The 18645-nt window shown below is 38.1% G+C and overlaps 2 protein-coding genes across 5 annotated transcripts in view; one reads left to right on the forward strand and one right to left on the reverse strand.

Annotated features, from left to right (window-relative positions):
- LOC128257196 (tyrosine-protein kinase Src64B) overlaps positions 1-18645 on the reverse strand; it is a 36754-nt gene that overhangs the window by 15083 nt on the left and 3026 nt on the right. For 3 of the 4 annotated variants that reach the window (XM_052988079.1, XM_052988078.1, XM_052988077.1), the window contains one exon: positions 7315-7345. The exons of the other annotated variant lie outside the window; for it this stretch is intronic. The gene's annotated coding sequence lies outside the window, so the exon portion shown is untranslated. The remainder of the gene's footprint in view (positions 1-7314; positions 7346-18645) is intronic. 4 annotated transcript variants of the gene reach the window in all.
- LOC128257195 (nucleoporin Ndc1) lies at positions 16464-18614 on the forward strand. Its single transcript, XM_052988076.1, is given in 2 exon segments — positions 16464-18010; positions 18012-18614. Coding segments are annotated over 2 exon segments (1806 nt in total). The 5' UTR covers positions 16464-16771; the 3' UTR covers positions 18579-18614.

An 18645-nucleotide genomic window follows, 5' to 3' on the forward strand; every position in this document is an offset into this window, starting at 1 on the left:
CGAATAAAACAAAACACCAGCTGAATTGGCTTATAAATAATTAAACTACTTCTTTACAAAAAATTGTTTATTTTATGTAATTAAATGGTTCATTTATACTGTGTATAGTTTAAAGCTGTTATTATTATGCTGTAATTAAATGCTATGAAATATATTCTATTGCTACCTGCTAAAATTTAATCTACACTGCCATAAATATTTTTTAAAAACTAATACTAAAGCCTTGCCATCGATAGTTTTGATAGTTTTTAATGAAATGCTTGCTTGACTATAAATAACTGCCTTAAAATTTTTAACGTCTGGTGTGGCATTCGTAGTCGTTAAACGAACACTATTTATGGATCTACCTCGCACACAGTCTGCTGGCTAACTCTTGGAGGTGGAGTTTCGACTAGAGTGCAGCAATTACTCAAAGTTTTTCCCCAATTCGAAGTCTTGTAGCCATTGGCAGCTCATTTCTCATGTGTGGGTCCCTCATCGCACTTCCAATTGGGTCAAGCGCGGGATTTCGACACCCAAAAATGTATATGTGAGGGAATCGAAGGGTACGGGGAAAGAGGGTAGAGCGGTATTTCAGCCCACCGGCTGATAAGCCATTAAGCCTCCACGTAGCAGTTGTAACAGAAGCGGCAGCAGCAGATGCGGTCGCTTATCAGACAACACAAAATTTAAGCGGTCGAGAGTCGTTGTTAGTTGACCCCAAAACCCAAAAAAAAAAAAATAAAAGTGAAATGTACAAACGAATATCGATAGAGTGCATTTAATGGTCGTCTGTGGAGGAGGTGGGTTCGTTTATCGCAGTCGTTGCTCCAGGTCTTTAATGGTAGTCCCCTGCTATCGCTTTCGTTCAGAGATGGAAACACAGTGACTGAAATTGTTTTTTAGTTGAATGTAAAGTTTGCATAGCGACATACCTATTTTTTATGTTTAGAAAAGTTTTGAAGAAAATACTGTATGATAAGAGGAGTCTTCCTCTTTACTTCAATAATAATTTATATTTCCAATAAATTAATTTCTACTTTTAAAGAATTCAAGCTAAGTAAGTTGGATTTATAAAGCTTGAACTTAATTTTGTAAAATTCTGTATGTTTCACTTCTCTTTATTTTAAAACCATTCCATTTTTCACGTTCGTTCAAAACATGACAACACATTTTTCCCATCACTAGTCAACAACTTATGGTATAACTTATCACACAATGAAATCAACAAGACAAATTATCGAAAATGTAATGTCGCACCCCCAAAACACCAAAAATTTCAGAAGCAGAACTCGGCATGTGGGCAACAATCGCGATCGAGAATCAGAGAAAGAGCCAACCTTCTCTTTCACTCTGAACGTGTTGGCTGCATTTGCATGCATAAACACATGACGTGCTCCACATTCGAGTGACATTTGTTGCGAGGGGGCGGCGATGGGGAGCTGCAAAAGTGTTACACGCAACAACAACTGAACAAGCAACGAAAGGTGTCCAAAAAAATAAAAAAAAACTATATTCTCAAGTTTACGGACTATGGGAATACCTTGTAGTTAATGCTGGAAATCAACACTCTTTAATTTCTGATTAAGAATAATAATTACATTATAAAGCAATAAGGATTTATACTTTTTTGAGTAATGAATTTTAAATAATTTTTAAAATTATTTAAAGCAAGCTTATTAACTTTTTTGTCTTTGAAAAGCTCTTAGAAACAAGATTAATTAGCTTAAACTTTTTCAATTTGTTACCTTTACAGTAACGACCTGATTATTCGTTTTTTATTCGATGTGTCACAAAAGTTGCAAAAGCACATCAAACTCTAGCTCCTCGATACCGTGTACCAAAACTAAGGGGAGAAAAAAAAAGAACAAAATGAGGCTGCAAAGCCTTGTTGCCTTTTATATCGCTGCCATTGCAATTTTGGCGCAGTGCAACGCAAAGTGTGGGGCGAAAATGTGGAAAACTCGGAGGGTGACCGAAGGAAATTGGGGCAAAAGTGCAGCAGCAGCAGCAGCAGAAACAGAAGCTGACCATGGGGGGATTATCATGGGAGCCGGGCTAAATGTCATTAGAGCCAGACTAATTGAATGGGCGATAATAAAAATAAAAGGGGGGAGCTTGAGAAGCAGAGAAATGCATGCCAGATAGTAAAGCCAATAGTGAAAGTCTCTATTGGGGCATAAATTTAAATAACCATACAAATTGCTTTGCGATTTCCATCGAATAATTCCATTTGCAGGATGCGGAGGCAAATTTTAACAGACTTTCAGTTGGAAGCGAGGCAAAAGCGGAAATTTCCCCAAACATCCGACTGAAGTATTTAATTTCCTACTCAACGATGCAGTCTGAGCTTCAGGCTGCCAGTGATGTCATTTCTGTGTACGTGTGCAGACATTCTAGGGGGTGTTAAATCAGGGAAATGGGTAAGTGGGTGGTGGTGGGTGGTGGGTATATAGACCCAGCCAGACAGCAGACATGGAGGGAAAAGTCAGGGGGTCTCAGTCAGGTAGCGGTAACATAACATAACATAAATAGAAAACAGCCACAAAGGCTTGACAACGCGACAAAGTTCTGTTCGAAACCGCCTTCTCACAACACCCACACCCACCTTCTTCAAACACCCACAACAGCCCACGTTACACCCCCAGGGACATATCAGGTACATCCTGCAACACTCCAAGCAACCCCCGCAGTTACATACGCGGCAGAAATTATGAATGAAACGAAAGATAAGCAGAAGAGCAAGCAACACAAGGGGGAAGCAAAAAATGAAAACAAAACAAATTCTTAAACTAACTAAGAATGCCATTAAACGAACTTGAAATGCGCTGGAAAATTCACTTTAAAAATTCTTGTGCATTATTTTAAAAACAAATATTTAAATACCTATTTAAATCATTATGGTTGGGTTTTGTATTTAAGGTAGGTGTTACACAATTTTGACACTGTGAGTTGTCCGTTTAAGAGAGTTTGTTGTCCGTTTAAGAGAGAAATGACTGCTAAAGAGTTAAAAATCCTTTCCTTTGGTTCCTTAACTAATTTACTTAATTAATGAAATAAAAAAGCTATGTTTTTGTTGGCAGTACTAGTTCAAGCATCTTTGCAAACGAGCCGCTGTAGTCTGTTATCAAAATTGTATTTCATATTTAATGAATAGAATTTATGCTTGTACCTCTTTCTCTCATTAGCATCAGTGGCAGATACAATTTTTTTTTTGTCTTAAAACCCGCCCTTTCCAACTTTGGAGCTAAGTTCCAAGTTTGTCACAAAGTTATAATGCTCTCATTAGGCTTGAGGAATATGCCAGGACACAACCGGGGACTGGGATTCAGCCGGTTCTTAGGGGTGGACTGCGGCATTCTCTCCGGCATTCTTCCGCTCATTTCCCCAACTTCAAATGCAGCACAACACAGCGCAGAACAACAATGCAGCTCAGTTTTAAAAGATTAAAAAATGTTCTGTGGGCACCAGGAACTTCAACATCATCAGCAGCATCAACAGCAGCAACAACAGCAGCAGCAGGACTTTGGCACAGGATGCAGTCTGGGGGCATGAAACTTTTTAGCACTTTTATTGCTGCTGCCACTACAGCAAACTGTCTGAAACAGACAACAACGGCGGCCACACTTTGCCATCAGACGGGACGACAGGCACAAATTGTCAGGTTGTTGACGAGTCAGTCGCTGGCTGATGTTGCTACCTCTGCCAATGTTGCTGCACTTGCAAGTTGCAGCTGCAACTGCATTTGCCGTCTGACTGCAGACATAAACAACAATTTAGAGGAATACAATAAACAGCAATTCTAGCGGGGAACGCAACTTGCCACTCGCCCTGGTCATAAAGCAGGTCTCTGACTCTATATATTCACCGAAGACAGGGGGAAAATCCATCAAAGATACGTCTACCTATGCCGAGCACTGAACAAATATTTTTAAGGTTTGAATGTTTGCTTTCTGTATACTAAATATTCATCCTTTTGTCCTAAGAATGAATAACAATAAACAGTTTTCAATATTAAAAAGTAGAAATATTCTTTTAAAGGATATGAGGGTACACCCTGCAAGTAATGGTGTGTAAAATTTCATGCATCTATCTACTCTATTCAAAATTTGTTTTGTCAAATTCAATGTTATATCAAGATATCATAATCATTTACATAAGATGTAATAAGAAAATATTTAAGGCAAGGAAGAGACCTATTTTCAGGTGATTCAATGATCTCCCATGCTTATGTTTTTAGCTCCTTCTCATAAGATTAATCCCTAGCGATACACTTGAACAAAATTAAACTACTCATTTAAGTTGTGATTACCCGTTGCGCTGCCTCAAGTGGCCGGCGAGCAAAGTGTGCTTATCAACACCAGAAAATGCAGAAAATGTGGGCGTGCCCAACTGACAACGGAAGCGGTGCAGTGCAAGTTTAAACAAATATTTTATAGAGCACACACGATGGCACCCGGCAGCAGGGCAGCATCCGAAGCTTCCTCTTCAGGTGCAGCAGCTGTGGGTTAATGCCGGCATTAGTGCTGCCTGCCGTGCGATGGTTTGTGTGTCTGGGAGGGCTTGACATAGTTTGAAGCGGGCGCTTAACGCTGAGTTATCTTAAATACAAACACACGCACCCGCAGCACAGGGGAAAACAAACACTCGTGTTCAGAGCTGAAGTTGATTTATGCAACAGCTTGCCAAGGCAACTGATTTTGCACTGAAAGATTCAGGAAAATAAGAGCATCAGTTTGGAAGTTACACAATATAAATTAACTATATTGTTTATATTAAAAGGTTTTGCATAACCTTCGGTGAAACCTTAGACTACTATCTAGTAGAGCAATTTCTCATTGTCTGATGTTAAGGTTAATGCTACATTATGACTTATGACCTCAACAGTGAATCATAAAACAATTTGTAAAGTTTGAGAAATAAATACACTTATGCTCCGGTTAAAGTTCATGTTACAATATACAAAAACTATCCAAAAACTAGCCAAAAATTTGCCCAGTGCCTGAGACACACTTGCTGAGTATCATAATTTTATAAACTTAAGGCCTTTACACCTATTAAATGAAAGTGTGTGGGTGTGCTGCACACTCGAAAAACTAGCAGCGCAAAATTGCATTTCATCCCACAACTGGGCCAAAAGGAATGGGGATACGCCACCGCCGCTCCTTTGGTTTGTTGCAAATTCATGAAATTTTCATCATCATTTCATGCTGCAGTTGCAGCTTGCACTTATGTGCAGCTATTTTATGCATGAAACCAAATAACAAACCCCCCACCCCATTTGCTCCCCTTGGGCTCCGTTACTTCATTAATGGCCAAAAAGAAAAGCGAGAAGGCAACAAAACAGCAAGGCGAAAAGCAATCGCAAGTAAAAACAGCCAAAGAACAAAAATATAATCCGCATAATTTTTTGAAGGGAATGCAGTAAGGCGGGCGGGCAGGCGCTTAACCTTCTCGCCTTACCCGCTGTGGCACATGCGTTCCCGTATAATTAGTCATGAAATCGGAGACCCGAGACGTGCCGAGGGTTTGTCTAGGCGGCATTGAAGGGTTGCCCCAGTCCCCTTGGCCCCCAGAAATCGTATACCCAACCGGCCGCCAGATGCGCTTGGCTACTTGTCGCGTGTGTCATACATTTTAAACAGTGGTGGTCACTATAGTAGCATTAAATGTGCCTTTGCGAAATTAAACATTAACATCAATTAAATTTTAATTGCTTTTGATGGGCCAATAAAACAGTTGTTATTTATTAACTACAACAACTAACCAATTTCACAAAACTGCATATTTTAAAACTATATATATATATATAACTTAGTAATATAGCTAATTAACTGGTACCAAATTTCAGATGCTATTTTATTAACTTCAACTGTTTATGCCTTCTTCTACTTCGCCCCAGCATGTGGCCCAGGTGATTCGAACACGTTTCCACATTATACAACAAAAGATCCAAGGAATGCATTGATGGCAAATAAAAAGGGAACGGCGAGTGAGGAGGTTGCACATTGCCAGTACTGGCAATGCACCAATGACTTTCCCCTTTAAGGGGGCATGGATACATCACAAAAAGCTAGAGCCAGCGGACCTTACAGCTGCATTGCGTGTGGCGCAGGCAACATGGTAATTCGATTTATCCATGGAAATCCGTCAGCGGGAATAGAGAACAGAGAAAACAAACACTAAGCAAGTTTTCTAATGAAGATTGAAAACGATTAGAGGACAAACCTAATAAAAATAAACCGACTCCCAAACAGACAAACCAAAACTGTTGAAAAAGTTATCAAATCAGAGGAAATGATTACTGAAAATGTCGTTTAAAAATTCGGTTTATCCTATTCCCTTTATGCATTGTTTTGGTATAGATTTTCACATTTTTATGAAGAGAATAATCTAAAGATTTATATCCGACATAACTCTAAAATTCCAAGTATAAAATAAAATTTTATGTTTAAAACCTTAAGGCAACTCTAGTATGTTTGCCAAATCTGTATCAATAAGTTCAACATTACTATATAAAACTATCCTGCGAGATCACAAATGTAAATTTCTTTAGCTATAAACTTCAAGATAAAACTTAGTGATTTATTTTTATGGTTCTCTTTTGGCCTCTAACGAAATTGTTGCTTCGGATTGGTCAATTAGCTGCAGATGTGTGGATATGCACAGAAATTTATTACCAGTTAGGAACATGTCAAAGATATAATAACGGATTTTATGCGGTCATAAAGAATACAACTACGACTACTTTGCTGGAAAACCTTGGTTTTAGGCCTATGGATCTTGGTTTCTTGTTTTATTTTGCGCTTAAACAACTATCAGAAAACCAGACCTAACTCAATTCAAATGATTTACGTATGCGAGGCGGGGATTAGCGGTGGCAGGCGGTCGGGCAAGTGCCGAAAAACTCGTTTTGGACTCCACTTCAAGAACTGGAGCAAGCTACTTGAGTATCCACTGTTATTCCAGCATCTCTAGCTCTAGCTCCATCAGGTTTTTGATGCTCATGTTTTTGCTTTTTGAATTGAGCACACAGCTGGCAAGCAAAAAGGAAAATACTGTGGACCAAACAAAAAGAATAATTCGCTATTTATCTGGGCGTTAGGGGCAAAATAGGAGAAGTTAGGCAAACGAATAGAACCGATAGACAGATGAATGCAAAGATAAATGTGCTCCGCGAATTCCCGCTGCCAAAGTGGAACAAGTTCAAAAACGCCCGCGGTCATGTGACAAAAACTTGGCAGTCTAAAAAGGAAAACCCCAAATAACCAAAAAACCAAAACCCAACAGAAAAAAAGGGAACACTTTTCCATTAGTTTTTTGTGTTCTACTCACCTTTGATTCGGTCAAAGTTGGTTATCGCAACCTGCAATGAAAGAGAGATAGGGAGTTTGTCAGTTATAATCAAAAGTACTGTTAAATATATTAAACACTTTTGTATAGATATCGGTGTATTAAAGTATATATACACATATATATCCATGGAAGTAAACAGATTTATTGCTAGAGCTCTTCCCATGCACATTTTCACATCCGCATCGCGGCTTATCAGCTGCTGCTGTCTGACTCGCTTTTTTACTCTGACTGACTGCTTTCGGCGCAAACAGAAAAAACAAATAAAGAAGGAATAAATGTAATAATAAATCAGTGAACACATTAATATTAACTAGGAGATACCTAGTGAAAAAACCATGTCTTTGTAAATTATTTTGCAATATTGGGGAAGTAACTATGTGTATGAATAAGTATAATTTATATTATTGTCTTTCGGTAGTTCTTAATTTAGTACAATTATTGTACCGAACCACTGGTTGGCTCCAACTGAATAAATTGAACTACTTTCCCCGAAAAACGAAAAATAAATTTAAAAAATAAATTAAAATCCTGAAAATAAACCTTAATCCGGTTGAGAGCCGCCATAAAAATTGTGTTAAAGGACCATAATTGCCGTTTGTTCCCTTTCTCTTAGCCCAATATGCCTTAGAAAATGTGAAAATAATGGGAATCGAAAGAACGCGACGATGACGGCGACGCAGCTCAAATATTGATTTTCATGTTTGTATGTATAAGAGCATATTTCGTATTTATAACCCCGCAGAAACTTCATTTTTATATGCATCAGCCGAATATGCGTAAACACAAAAGACCCAAAGCAAAACAAAACAAAAGAGACCCAGACCCTGAGCTTTTTTAGCTGGGCCGCGCCTAAAATATTTCAAACACGTCGAAACAATTGCCAAGAAAAGGCGCTAAAACAGAGCGGAGGAACAAAAAAAAAAAAAAAAACAGAATAGAATCTAGGAAATTTGTTCTGTATTTTATGATATGAGTGGGAGGACCAACCAAAACCAAAACCAGAATACCCAGTGGTAGGGGAGGTCTTGTCTTGTCTACGCCCCCTTTATTTTTTTCGTTTGTTTCGAGCAATCACATTTACAGGACGACCACCCCTACGAACTGGTAGGATTTCCCTTTGTCTGCCAACTTCCCTCGTTTTTATCCTTTTCGTTGCTGAAATGTTCACGTGACCTGCTTGCCAAAGTCAACGCAAAAACGTCTCAGGATGTGTGGATTGCGCCTCGAGGCATTTTGCTAAGGTTATTTCCAGCAAAAGAGGCGCCGCCTGACGCTATAAGGCAACTTGGGCTCGGGCTCAGGCTCAGTTCGAGTCGTTGTTAGAGAAGCAGATGTATCACTTTCGGTTTCCGTCAGTCAGCTGGATTTCTCTCATCCACATGAAGCTATACCAGCTGTCGCTCGTTTTCTCCATGTCAGTATATCTGTTTCCTCGTTTTGAAGAGTGTACGCCCCAAATAAAAGCGTTGAAGCGGCGGCGAGGGTCATGCACACTTCTCATGTTTATTTTAGATCGGGTACTTGAAGATAGCGCGAGAAACAAAATTTGAACAAACAGTAGGGAGCAAAAAAAAAAAAAAAAGAACGAACGATGGAACAACACCCATTTTATTGGATTTTTTCTAGACCAATGACTTTTCACCATACCCCGAAATATCAAAGAATACTAAGTACTCTACATGAAGCCAAATTAGAACAAGTTATGGCTACTATAAAAGTTGTTCATTAGCTAGATTTTAATTTGGGATAAGGTACTTAAGGACTTTAAGAACATTGAAAAAAAAACTCTTCAAAAAAAAGTGCATAAAAAACAGAAACTAAACAAACAAAAAAATAGCTATTTCTGATAGATGGACATCCTCAAAAAGATTTACCAGTTACAAACCACACAATTTTGTTTGCATCATTTCAAAGTGAAACCGCAAATGAAATCAAAGCAAAACTCAAGTGTTGACCAGATAAGAGAGTCTCAAGAGATCTGTTATATGGCGGCAAAAAAAAATAGTTAAACTAAAAAGCTTAGGCATTGCACTGAAAAAAAGTCAACTCTTAAAAAATGATATTTGGAAACTAAACATGATAAAACTCCAAAAGAATTTAATCAAACGGAAGTCAACAAAAATAGATTTGCAAAGGAAGTCATATTTTGGGAATAAGCTGTTAGAGGGTAAATATAGATATCAACTTTAAAGAAGTGAAAATATTTAACAAGTTGGCTTATCAAAAAAAATTTTTCTGAGAACTCAAAAAGTTTCGTCATAGAATTGACGTCAAATCAATTAATTGACGTCAAAATATGGCGAAACCCTATTTTTTCAACTGCCAGTTAAAATTATATATTGTCAATGGATTAAGGGGTTTCAATATTATAAATAACTATTTGTTAATGCCTTTTCTTATATAAGTTCCCAATTTTGTATCCTGGTCAGGCCCAACCTACAAAAGGAAAACAACCGAATCGAATACCCATAAACAACGAAAGCAACATGTTTTCGGGCCGTGCTAAAAATGCAATTTATGTGGCACGGTGGCAAAAAGCGGCAGCAGCAGCTCTCGAACATGCAATATGGACATGTGAACAATTTTCCGGCAGCACAGCTGCCTTGTACAATCGATGCAAATGTGGGAAAATATTTTCTGATAGACCACACGAAAGAATTAGGAATTTGAAAATTATCCTCCTCGCAGCGAAAATAAATTGCAATTTACGAACAAAATATTTGAGAAATGCTATAAATGGGAATCGAAATTGAATATAAAACATTGGAAAAGAGAAAACGAAGCAATTTAGATAGAAATGTTTGTTGTTTGTTTGTTCGAGCTGTTTGTTTGCTGAGCAAACAGCAGTAGACTATAAAGTAAATTTGAGCTTTTATTTCATCCCCTGCAGAGTGTTAATTGAGGAGGAAATTGTGAGTGGCTCTTTTGCCCTGGTCAAATCCCACTTTGGCCTGGCTCGTGACAAACCTACATATTGATTTAAAAAATCTATGTCAAATTGATTACAGCTGCATCACGTAGCCTAGTAAAAAATAGAGGGGGAAAAAAAAAACTGCATTGGATTGAAGAAGCGTTTGGGGAGCGTTCTGGCCTTCCATTCATTTAATTCCAGTTCACTTGAGTTCAGTTTCAGTTTTGGCTTCTACTTCTGCTGCTGCTTCTGGCTGTTGCTGATTTTTCCCCTTTTTTGCGACGAGTGCAGCCCACTTTAGACACAATTCCAACTGCAATGCACTTGAGACAAAAGCTCCGGCGCAATGCAGCAGGAAAATGGTAGGGGGAAAATCCACGAGAAGAGGGGCATTGAAAATTCTACCCACCCAATTGAAAATGAGAACGAGATTTCGCTATCGGCACAATCGCAGCGTGACATTTTGTCAGTCGTTTGGACAGTCATTCAATTGAGGCAGTTGCAAAGAAATAACTCGAGTCAAGCTAAAAAGTGGAGACAAATTACTACTTCATCAGTGGAAGTGCTGCACAAAAAGTTTGTTCTAGATTCCAGTTGTTGTAATTGCCATAAAAAATGTCTCATGATTAAGTATCTAAACTCTCTATAGACGATTATAAAAAATAGGTGTTTTTTTCTCGATCAAAGAATGGGTTTAATGTCTATACTGAACAAAAACATATACTACTTTTAGAAGCAGTGCAAGTTTATGATTTAAAGACTTTATTTCATATTTTTAAATTAATAGCAAATAGCTTTAAACAGAAAAAAAATCCCTTAAATAAGCAATTCAGTTTCCTCAATAAATTTCTATAAAACCATAATTTAGATAAATTAGTTAAATTATTTTTCTTTATCAAAACTTTGCCATAGAAACTATCAAAGGAAAACAAATTTGTTTATTTTTTCTTTTCGATTTTTCCTATATTTTTTTCTATTACCAGCGTTTGTGTGGCGCCTTCATGCCTTTATGCCAACTAAGCTGAGCATGAAATATGCTATGAAAATTTGTAGCTGTCTCCGAAAGGAACACTCATTCCTCGGCTATTTTTCCACCCGCCCACAAAGCGCATTTGAGGAGCTCAAAACCCCTCTGAACTAAACTAAGTTCATGTCGCGCATGTTTGCCTGATGTGGCTACAACAAAATTTATCACGTATTTGTCACAAGGAATTCACGTGTTGGATACAAATAGTCGGGCAAATGGAAACAGTGCTCAAATAAGCAGAAAACTTTATGAATGACTGAACATGAATAAAGGTGCAATAATAAAAAATGTTGCACAAAACTTGTAAGCTAAAGAAAATACATTTGTCAGGGAATTTATCAAAAATATCAATGAATTAATCAAACAAATGACTCACTTCATAAACGGCTTTAAAAGTGTTAATCTAGGGGATTTTACACCTTTTTGTTAATCAAATAATTCCCCAGCCTTGCATTTTGCATAAGTTAAACTATTTAATTAGACGTAATTATTGCTACAACTGGTATCTTTTTGATACGGTTCTGTAAAGCTGTTTTTATGACCCTGTTTTGCACATTTATCTCTCTAAAGATTCCTGGCAGCAGTGACTAATTACAAACATTGTACCATCTCTGCAACTATTCCGCACACACGAAATTTCTAGAGTAGTCAAAGGAACTACATCCTGCAACCAAAGTAGCCGGCTAATGTCTCTTCTAAGCACTGGAGGAAAAATAACTAGAAAATTAAGAGTTAGAAAGCAGATACTCAGATGTGAGTTAGGGAATGACTCTCCCCCTCAAAAGTTGGAAGTTTAACTTTTTAATTTCATTTGAAGGTTTTGAGTAAGGAATCTCTGTGTGTGTAAGCGTGTGCGAGTTTGTCTAAGACCTCACAGAAATGTGAAGTTGTCAAGTTTGCCGTGCGTTTGGGGAATTACCAGCGGGAGTGGGAAATGAGGTAAAGAATGAAGGGTTGCTGCAAGCATCTCGAGCATTTGCTTTATTCGCTGTCATTCTGGAAATGCCTTTGCATCGAATTTACTCAGCTTCCACACTTCTCTCTACTGACTACACTTGGAAAATACACAAGTATATGCATTAAAAAACCCAGAAAGTCATATAAAGAGTGGTAAAAAGGAGTTTGCATACATATCGAAATTTATAAAAAAAATTTTTGTCACATGTAATTAAATCAGAGAATCAAAGCATTATAAAAAGTGTTAAAAATGATCAAATTCCAGTTAGTAAAATCAATTTTTAAAAATTTGTTTTGACAAATTCTAACAATTAGAAAACACATTTTAACCTATAAAATTGACTTCAACAAATACTTTTTCCTAAAAATAAATGATTTCCTAAGAATAACGAATTATTATTTAATTTTATATTTTGTATACTTTTTTTTATCAGTGCATGGGTTGTTCTGCAGAGGGAATTGTATCTCCCAAGACAGTTATTGCGGCTATGGCTTTGCCTGTGCCCCACTTTCGTGTTTATATTTATCTGGCTGGTGGTGGCCCGAAGCTGCTTCCTGCCGCCGACAAATATTCACATCCTGGTAGTGCTACTGCTCCTTGGATGGCTGGCAAATTCACACCTTGTACTGCTGATTTCGAGTTCAATGCACGGAAATTTCATTTGAATATTAGCCCCAGCAGAGAGGCAGAGATTGCATTTGGAATCGATTTGCCATTTCGTTGGCCTGTCACAGGCAATAAGCAAAGTTCCCAGGCCCCTTGGCTCGTCCGAGAAAATATTTACAAAACTTTGTGCCAAAAGACCAATATAAGCGCGCAACAGTCTCATTTTTCCCTATTTATTGACTATCTCAGCTATTTCGCTTTGAAGGGATTATCCAAGTTTTTGCCGCACACATTAAAAGCGTTCAACTTCAACTCGATTTTCTGGTTTTTCTTTTTTTTTTTACGATGGCGGTTGGAAGCCGAGAGTTGAGTTCAGTTATATTAGTTTTTGCCACGCTTTTGTTATTTATTTGCCAGAAATTACAGAGAGGGAGAGAGAGCGGAGCAGCGGGGCAGGGCTTTTCGCCTCATAAACTTTTATTGTCCTGATCCTTGTAATTAAAAAGTTTTTACTAAGTCGCAAGGCAGAGCGCTTATTTTAGTGTCATCCTATAAGTTTGGATGAGTGGCTTGAGCCTTCGAATTGGGTCGAGTTTTAGTTGCAGCTGCAGTTTCTTATACGTGACCGGCACTCATTAAAAGTGCCCTACTGAACGAAAGGATTAATTGAGCCGTCGGGATTATATTTTGAAGCTATAAGTTATTTCATGATTTAATATAATTAGAGCTAAATATAAGATTATTATAATAACGGCTTTAAAATGTAAATTTTTATTGGAATCACCCATTACAATAAACTATTTTCTTTAAATTTTAATGAATTCTTTTCTATTTTAATTAAATAGTTAAAAATGGTTATTAGAAATATTGTGAATAAAAAATACACATAATATTGTTGATAATGTAACAACTATTTTATTTAAAATTCCCTGTAAAAATGTCCCATATTTGACACTTCAATCTGAATTGAATTATTGTACTTAAATTCTTAAAGATTTTCTTGGCAATTTTTTAAAAATTTTGTAACAATTTTTTAGTGCTGAACAATATGGTCCACAGTTTTTGCCAATGTACTTAACTTTTGACCTCCTATTTTACGTGTATAATAAAATAATCCGCTCAGTAGTTTCAATCTAGAATTTTACCCGAATTAGTTTGTTTATGGCCTCAGAGCGTCAACATAAACGGAATAACTACATGGGGGAAAATTTTTGTTTTCGGTCGGATGAATCGACAAAGGAACATTCGAATGGAGGAAAAAGTAAAAACTCAATTTATGAAGCGAATACCAAAATCTCCCCTCAGCTGCCGCAGAAGGGGAGTCAATGAAAAATGCGATTGGAATGCCAGAAATGTTTGGCTTCACCTGGTCAGCAGCCAAATTATTGTTCATCTCTGCCAGTCAGTGTGTGTTTGAGCGTTTTTTTGCTGCATGGATGTGGATGTGTTTTTGTGCTCTAATTGGAGTAACAGAGCCGCAAACTTTCTGCCTCTGAATGCCGCCCATAAAAGCAGCTTTATGAAAATCGATAAAATCGAAAACTAGCCAACACACAGCAGGGCAACAGAAGCAGAAATAGGAAAAGCAACAACCACCGCAAGCTCACACAATTGAACACACGAAAAAGAAGTATGATATTTGGGAAACGAAATTGGGAATACCCTTATTACTATTAAAGGTGGATAGGATTATTTAAGCCCTAAGGTTCTAAGGTTCAGAGTTTCTCTACAAAAAAGATTAAGATACATAGCTCTTAAACTGCCGCTCAAGTTTCCTTAAATATATATTTAATAATTGTAACTAGTTTTACTGAGTTGAGTTTTACTCAAAGTTATCTGGGAATTGCATGTTAACAATCTGTTTTTGCATAAAATCGTCAAGTTACAATCACCACAAGGACTTTAAGGATTCTAAATAGTTCCTAAAAAAAAAATGCCAACTTAAAATAGTGAAACCCTCTTCAAGGGTACAAAAACAGTCCGTTTGAGTCCGGAAATGTGTACGACGGTACGTGGTTTTGGGAATGCGAATGGCTCGGAGCACGCGTCATCGTCGCGGCCTCTCAATGGCAAGGCAAACAGGACGTGGGAATGGTAACTGGGGGGCAGGACGAATGGCGGAAGGTGGGTGAGGGCAGCAGGAGGAAGCAGAAGGGGAAAGCCGGAACAAAGCTCGCCGAGTGCGAGAGCGAAACAACCACCGACGACGACGACGGCGAACGATGCAAAAGTTGGCGGCGGTTTATGGAATGAAACAATGTTTTGTTGCCCAGCGGATGTGCACTGATGGTAAGCGGTGAAGTGGGGAGTGGTAAGCGGTGAAGTGGGTATTGTCTAAGTGGGGAGTGGACAACTCACAGGAGCTGGATGCAGAAAGATAAAGAGAGATATATGGCAAGAGGGAGATAGAAGAGCTCAACAAAACAAATAATGCAAATGTTTGCAGCGTGTACAGATAAATTAGTTGAAAATAACTATGTTTAAATTTATTTAATATAATCAGATTATTTACAAATCTATTTTAACCTTCCCATACCAAAGTTTTAAACTTAAATATTTGATTAGCTTCTTACAATATATGGAACTATTTTATTAAGAACTGTTACAAAACTTTTATAAAAACTTGAAAATCTAGATCATATCATCCCATGAATTTATTAAAAAACTTATCAAAATAAAAACCCAAATGGAATTTTAAAGTTTAAAACTTTCAAATGTATAATTATATATATAATTATAAGAATTGCTTTCAGTGCTCACACATATCTGACCACTTCAGGTTCCATTTGTGAATTTGGTGTGTGTGTTGCCGAGGGGATTCCCATCCTCCTCGTCTCAATTTTCACGTTGATTTTGCCCGGCTGCAAAAGCTGCGAGTGTTTTATAGCCAACGACCTGTGCTAATCCCATAAATCTAATTGGCCCCGGGCCTCGCTCTACTCCTGGCCAGCTTTTGGGTTAGCCGGTCACACACAGGCCGATATAGCAAACAGGGGGGGACAAGAGCAACATCCTCCACAAAGTCCATGTCCATTTCCATGTCCATTTTCAGTTCCCGTTCGAAATACGCTCTACACCCGGTGGAAAATGCGCCTGCAGCTTGACCATTAAATGTGACTGCAAACTTTTCTCTGGCTGGCAAAAAAAAAACGTAACGACATTAGTTAGAACTTCAACTGGGAGCAGCTTCTCTACGAGCTCCACCTCTATTTGATCCCCCCTCAGGTGGCTGAGCTCCAATAAAGAGTCGCTCGCCGAATAAAAACAATTGCGAATGCAATGTTGTGCCTGCAGCGGCAACAACTTTATTTTTAGCTGCACTTAGTCCTGGCTGACTTGTCACCTGTATAGCACAAAAAAAAGAAGCAACAGCAACGGGGAAAACATATCTCAAGGGAAGTGAAGCTTGAAAAACTCTAGAACACTCTACTCTTTAAATCTCTGGGATTCACAGTTTTAGTACTTAAAACTTTTTAAAACATACATTATAAAATCAAATTTTTGTTTTATTTGTTCATTTGAGAATCGTAATCCCTGAAAAGTTCATACTGTTAGGTGGCCTTTTAATTCGGTAGTATTAAAAATGTAAATTTAATATGTAAATATAATTCTCAGACTTTATCCTCTACACTTGCCAATTTCCAACTATCTCACAAAATAGTACAACCTTATGTAAGGGTAACCAAAAGAAAAACTTTAAATTGGCATTAAAACTTTTGAACTTTTGGAAATGGGGGCGGTGAGGGGTTCAACGAGGGAGTAAGTTGGGTCAACGGCAGCCCATTAAATAGATTGATGACCAGGCCAACCGACTTGGGAACTATGTCAATTGAGACAGTAAACTGACGGAAAGAAGGTTACAAGTTGCACCCAAGCAGGCGTAGTACATAAAATCAGCTTTGTGCCAAATCAGTTCTATTATTTCCATACAAAAATGTCGGAGCAAAAGGTTGAGACCACTGGCTTTGTGCCCCAGTACTTTATATTGCTGCCCCGAAAGATCAAGAAACTATTGCTATATCGCTTTTTTTTTGCTACATTACTGTGCTCATGGTTGGACTATCAGATGCTTGCGATTTTCTTGTGCATAAATTTATTTGAGGTGAGACGACCTCTGCTTTCCCTTAAAGAGATATTAGGATGGACCTTGTTTTCAGTCTATACCTCGATAATGATGTTGGTTATACGAATGTGCATGGTTGGTTATGGTTTGATGTTGTGCCACATACATTATGTCAATCCCCGATGCTATCCGAACAGAATTTTGCGTATAGTCAATGAGCTCCCTATACGTATTTGCTTATTTTTATCGATACTCTCAATAAGTATAACAAGCAGCTGGTTATATGCGTCTTTTGTGGATTTGGTATATGGAAATTATTTGTTAGGCGGATCCTGGTACTATCTAATGACGTTTGGCTGCTTTAGTGGAACTTCCTATTTCCTTAGGCATCATGGAAGATGTTTAAAAAGATTCCCATTGCCCATGGTTAATCTGGATATGAAGGAATGCCTTCTCCAAATGTGGTGTGACCAATTGAAGCTATCTGGGAAGAAAGCATTTGTTCCAGCCTTAATATTTGCCCTGATTTACTGGCCATGTATGGGCTATTACGAAACTACTGAAATAAAAGGAGTCATTACTGGATTTACTGTGATCATAATGCAACCTACACGACTTTTCAAAGGTTGGTTGTTATCTACATTGATCCTGGCTAAATTACACATGGTGCAGGAGGTTTTTGGCTTGATTATGCAGCGACAATTAGTGTTAATTAATGATTCAAGACGCCTGCACGAGTATTTGGACATCAATCTATCCAATCTGATATTGGCTCGTTTCCAATATTTTCTCTGTATGATGAGAATGAAACCTATGACAATGGATAAGCAACGCTTTACCCTTTCCCTACCAATCGCCATAGCTCTGGATACCACGGAAATGTATGGCTTTCGATTGCTAGCAGCCCGTGATTTTTATGCCGCCATGTCGGGCAGTTTATGTAGTGAATTACTGAATCAGCCATTGGATTGTAAGAGAAATCGGAGTTGGAGTGAGTTGCGTGATGTTATACTGGAAACGGTGGATGATTTTGTGGTCAGAATGGAGTCCTGTTTGGAGACAGCTCCTCGCATAAAGATATGTAGTTTGCTGAAACATCGGAAACACCGTAAAGCCGGGAATTCGATCACTGGTTAAACCAACTGCTCCTCCACCACCACGACGTCGATGTGGATGTCTTCCAAAATGTCAGCCACCCGAGGATTGTTTGTGTTTCTATAACCTGGGAAAGCATATATACGAAAGAACACTTAGCTTTTGGAATTGTTTGTTGCTTAGATTACCAGGCATTCTGCAGTGGTATCGTTATTTTTACGACCCAGATCCTCTGGCAAAACTCAACCATGAATTGCGATGTGGAGAACCTTTGGTTTGGGCCCTTCAAGGACTCGTTTGCATCTGCGTGAGATCCAAAAAAGAAGACCGTTTTGGATTCATCCAAAGCGATCTAAGTCGAATTCTGGCATGTTTATTAAAGGTGGAGGAAAAGTTAATCGCCGCCGGGGAAAGGCAGGTGAGGGAGCGAGTAAAACTTTGCTCCAGTCATGATCTTTTAATTATGGCCGTCAACCGATGTTTGTACAAAATGCTGTTCACATTTGGGCCGCATTTGGATTTCATTATAAATAATATTACGTTAAGGGAGAACTTATGCCACAGGATGAAGTTGCTGCCCTAAGATTTTTAATTTGTTTTCTAAAATTGGATTTTTTTGTGTTACGGAATATTTAAAAAATATATATATT

This window comes from Drosophila gunungcola (genome assembly GCF_025200985.1).
Source record: "Drosophila gunungcola strain Sukarami chromosome 3L unlocalized genomic scaffold, Dgunungcola_SK_2 000002F, whole genome shotgun sequence".
NCBI classification, from domain to species: Eukaryota; Metazoa; Arthropoda; class Insecta; order Diptera; family Drosophilidae; genus Drosophila; species Drosophila gunungcola.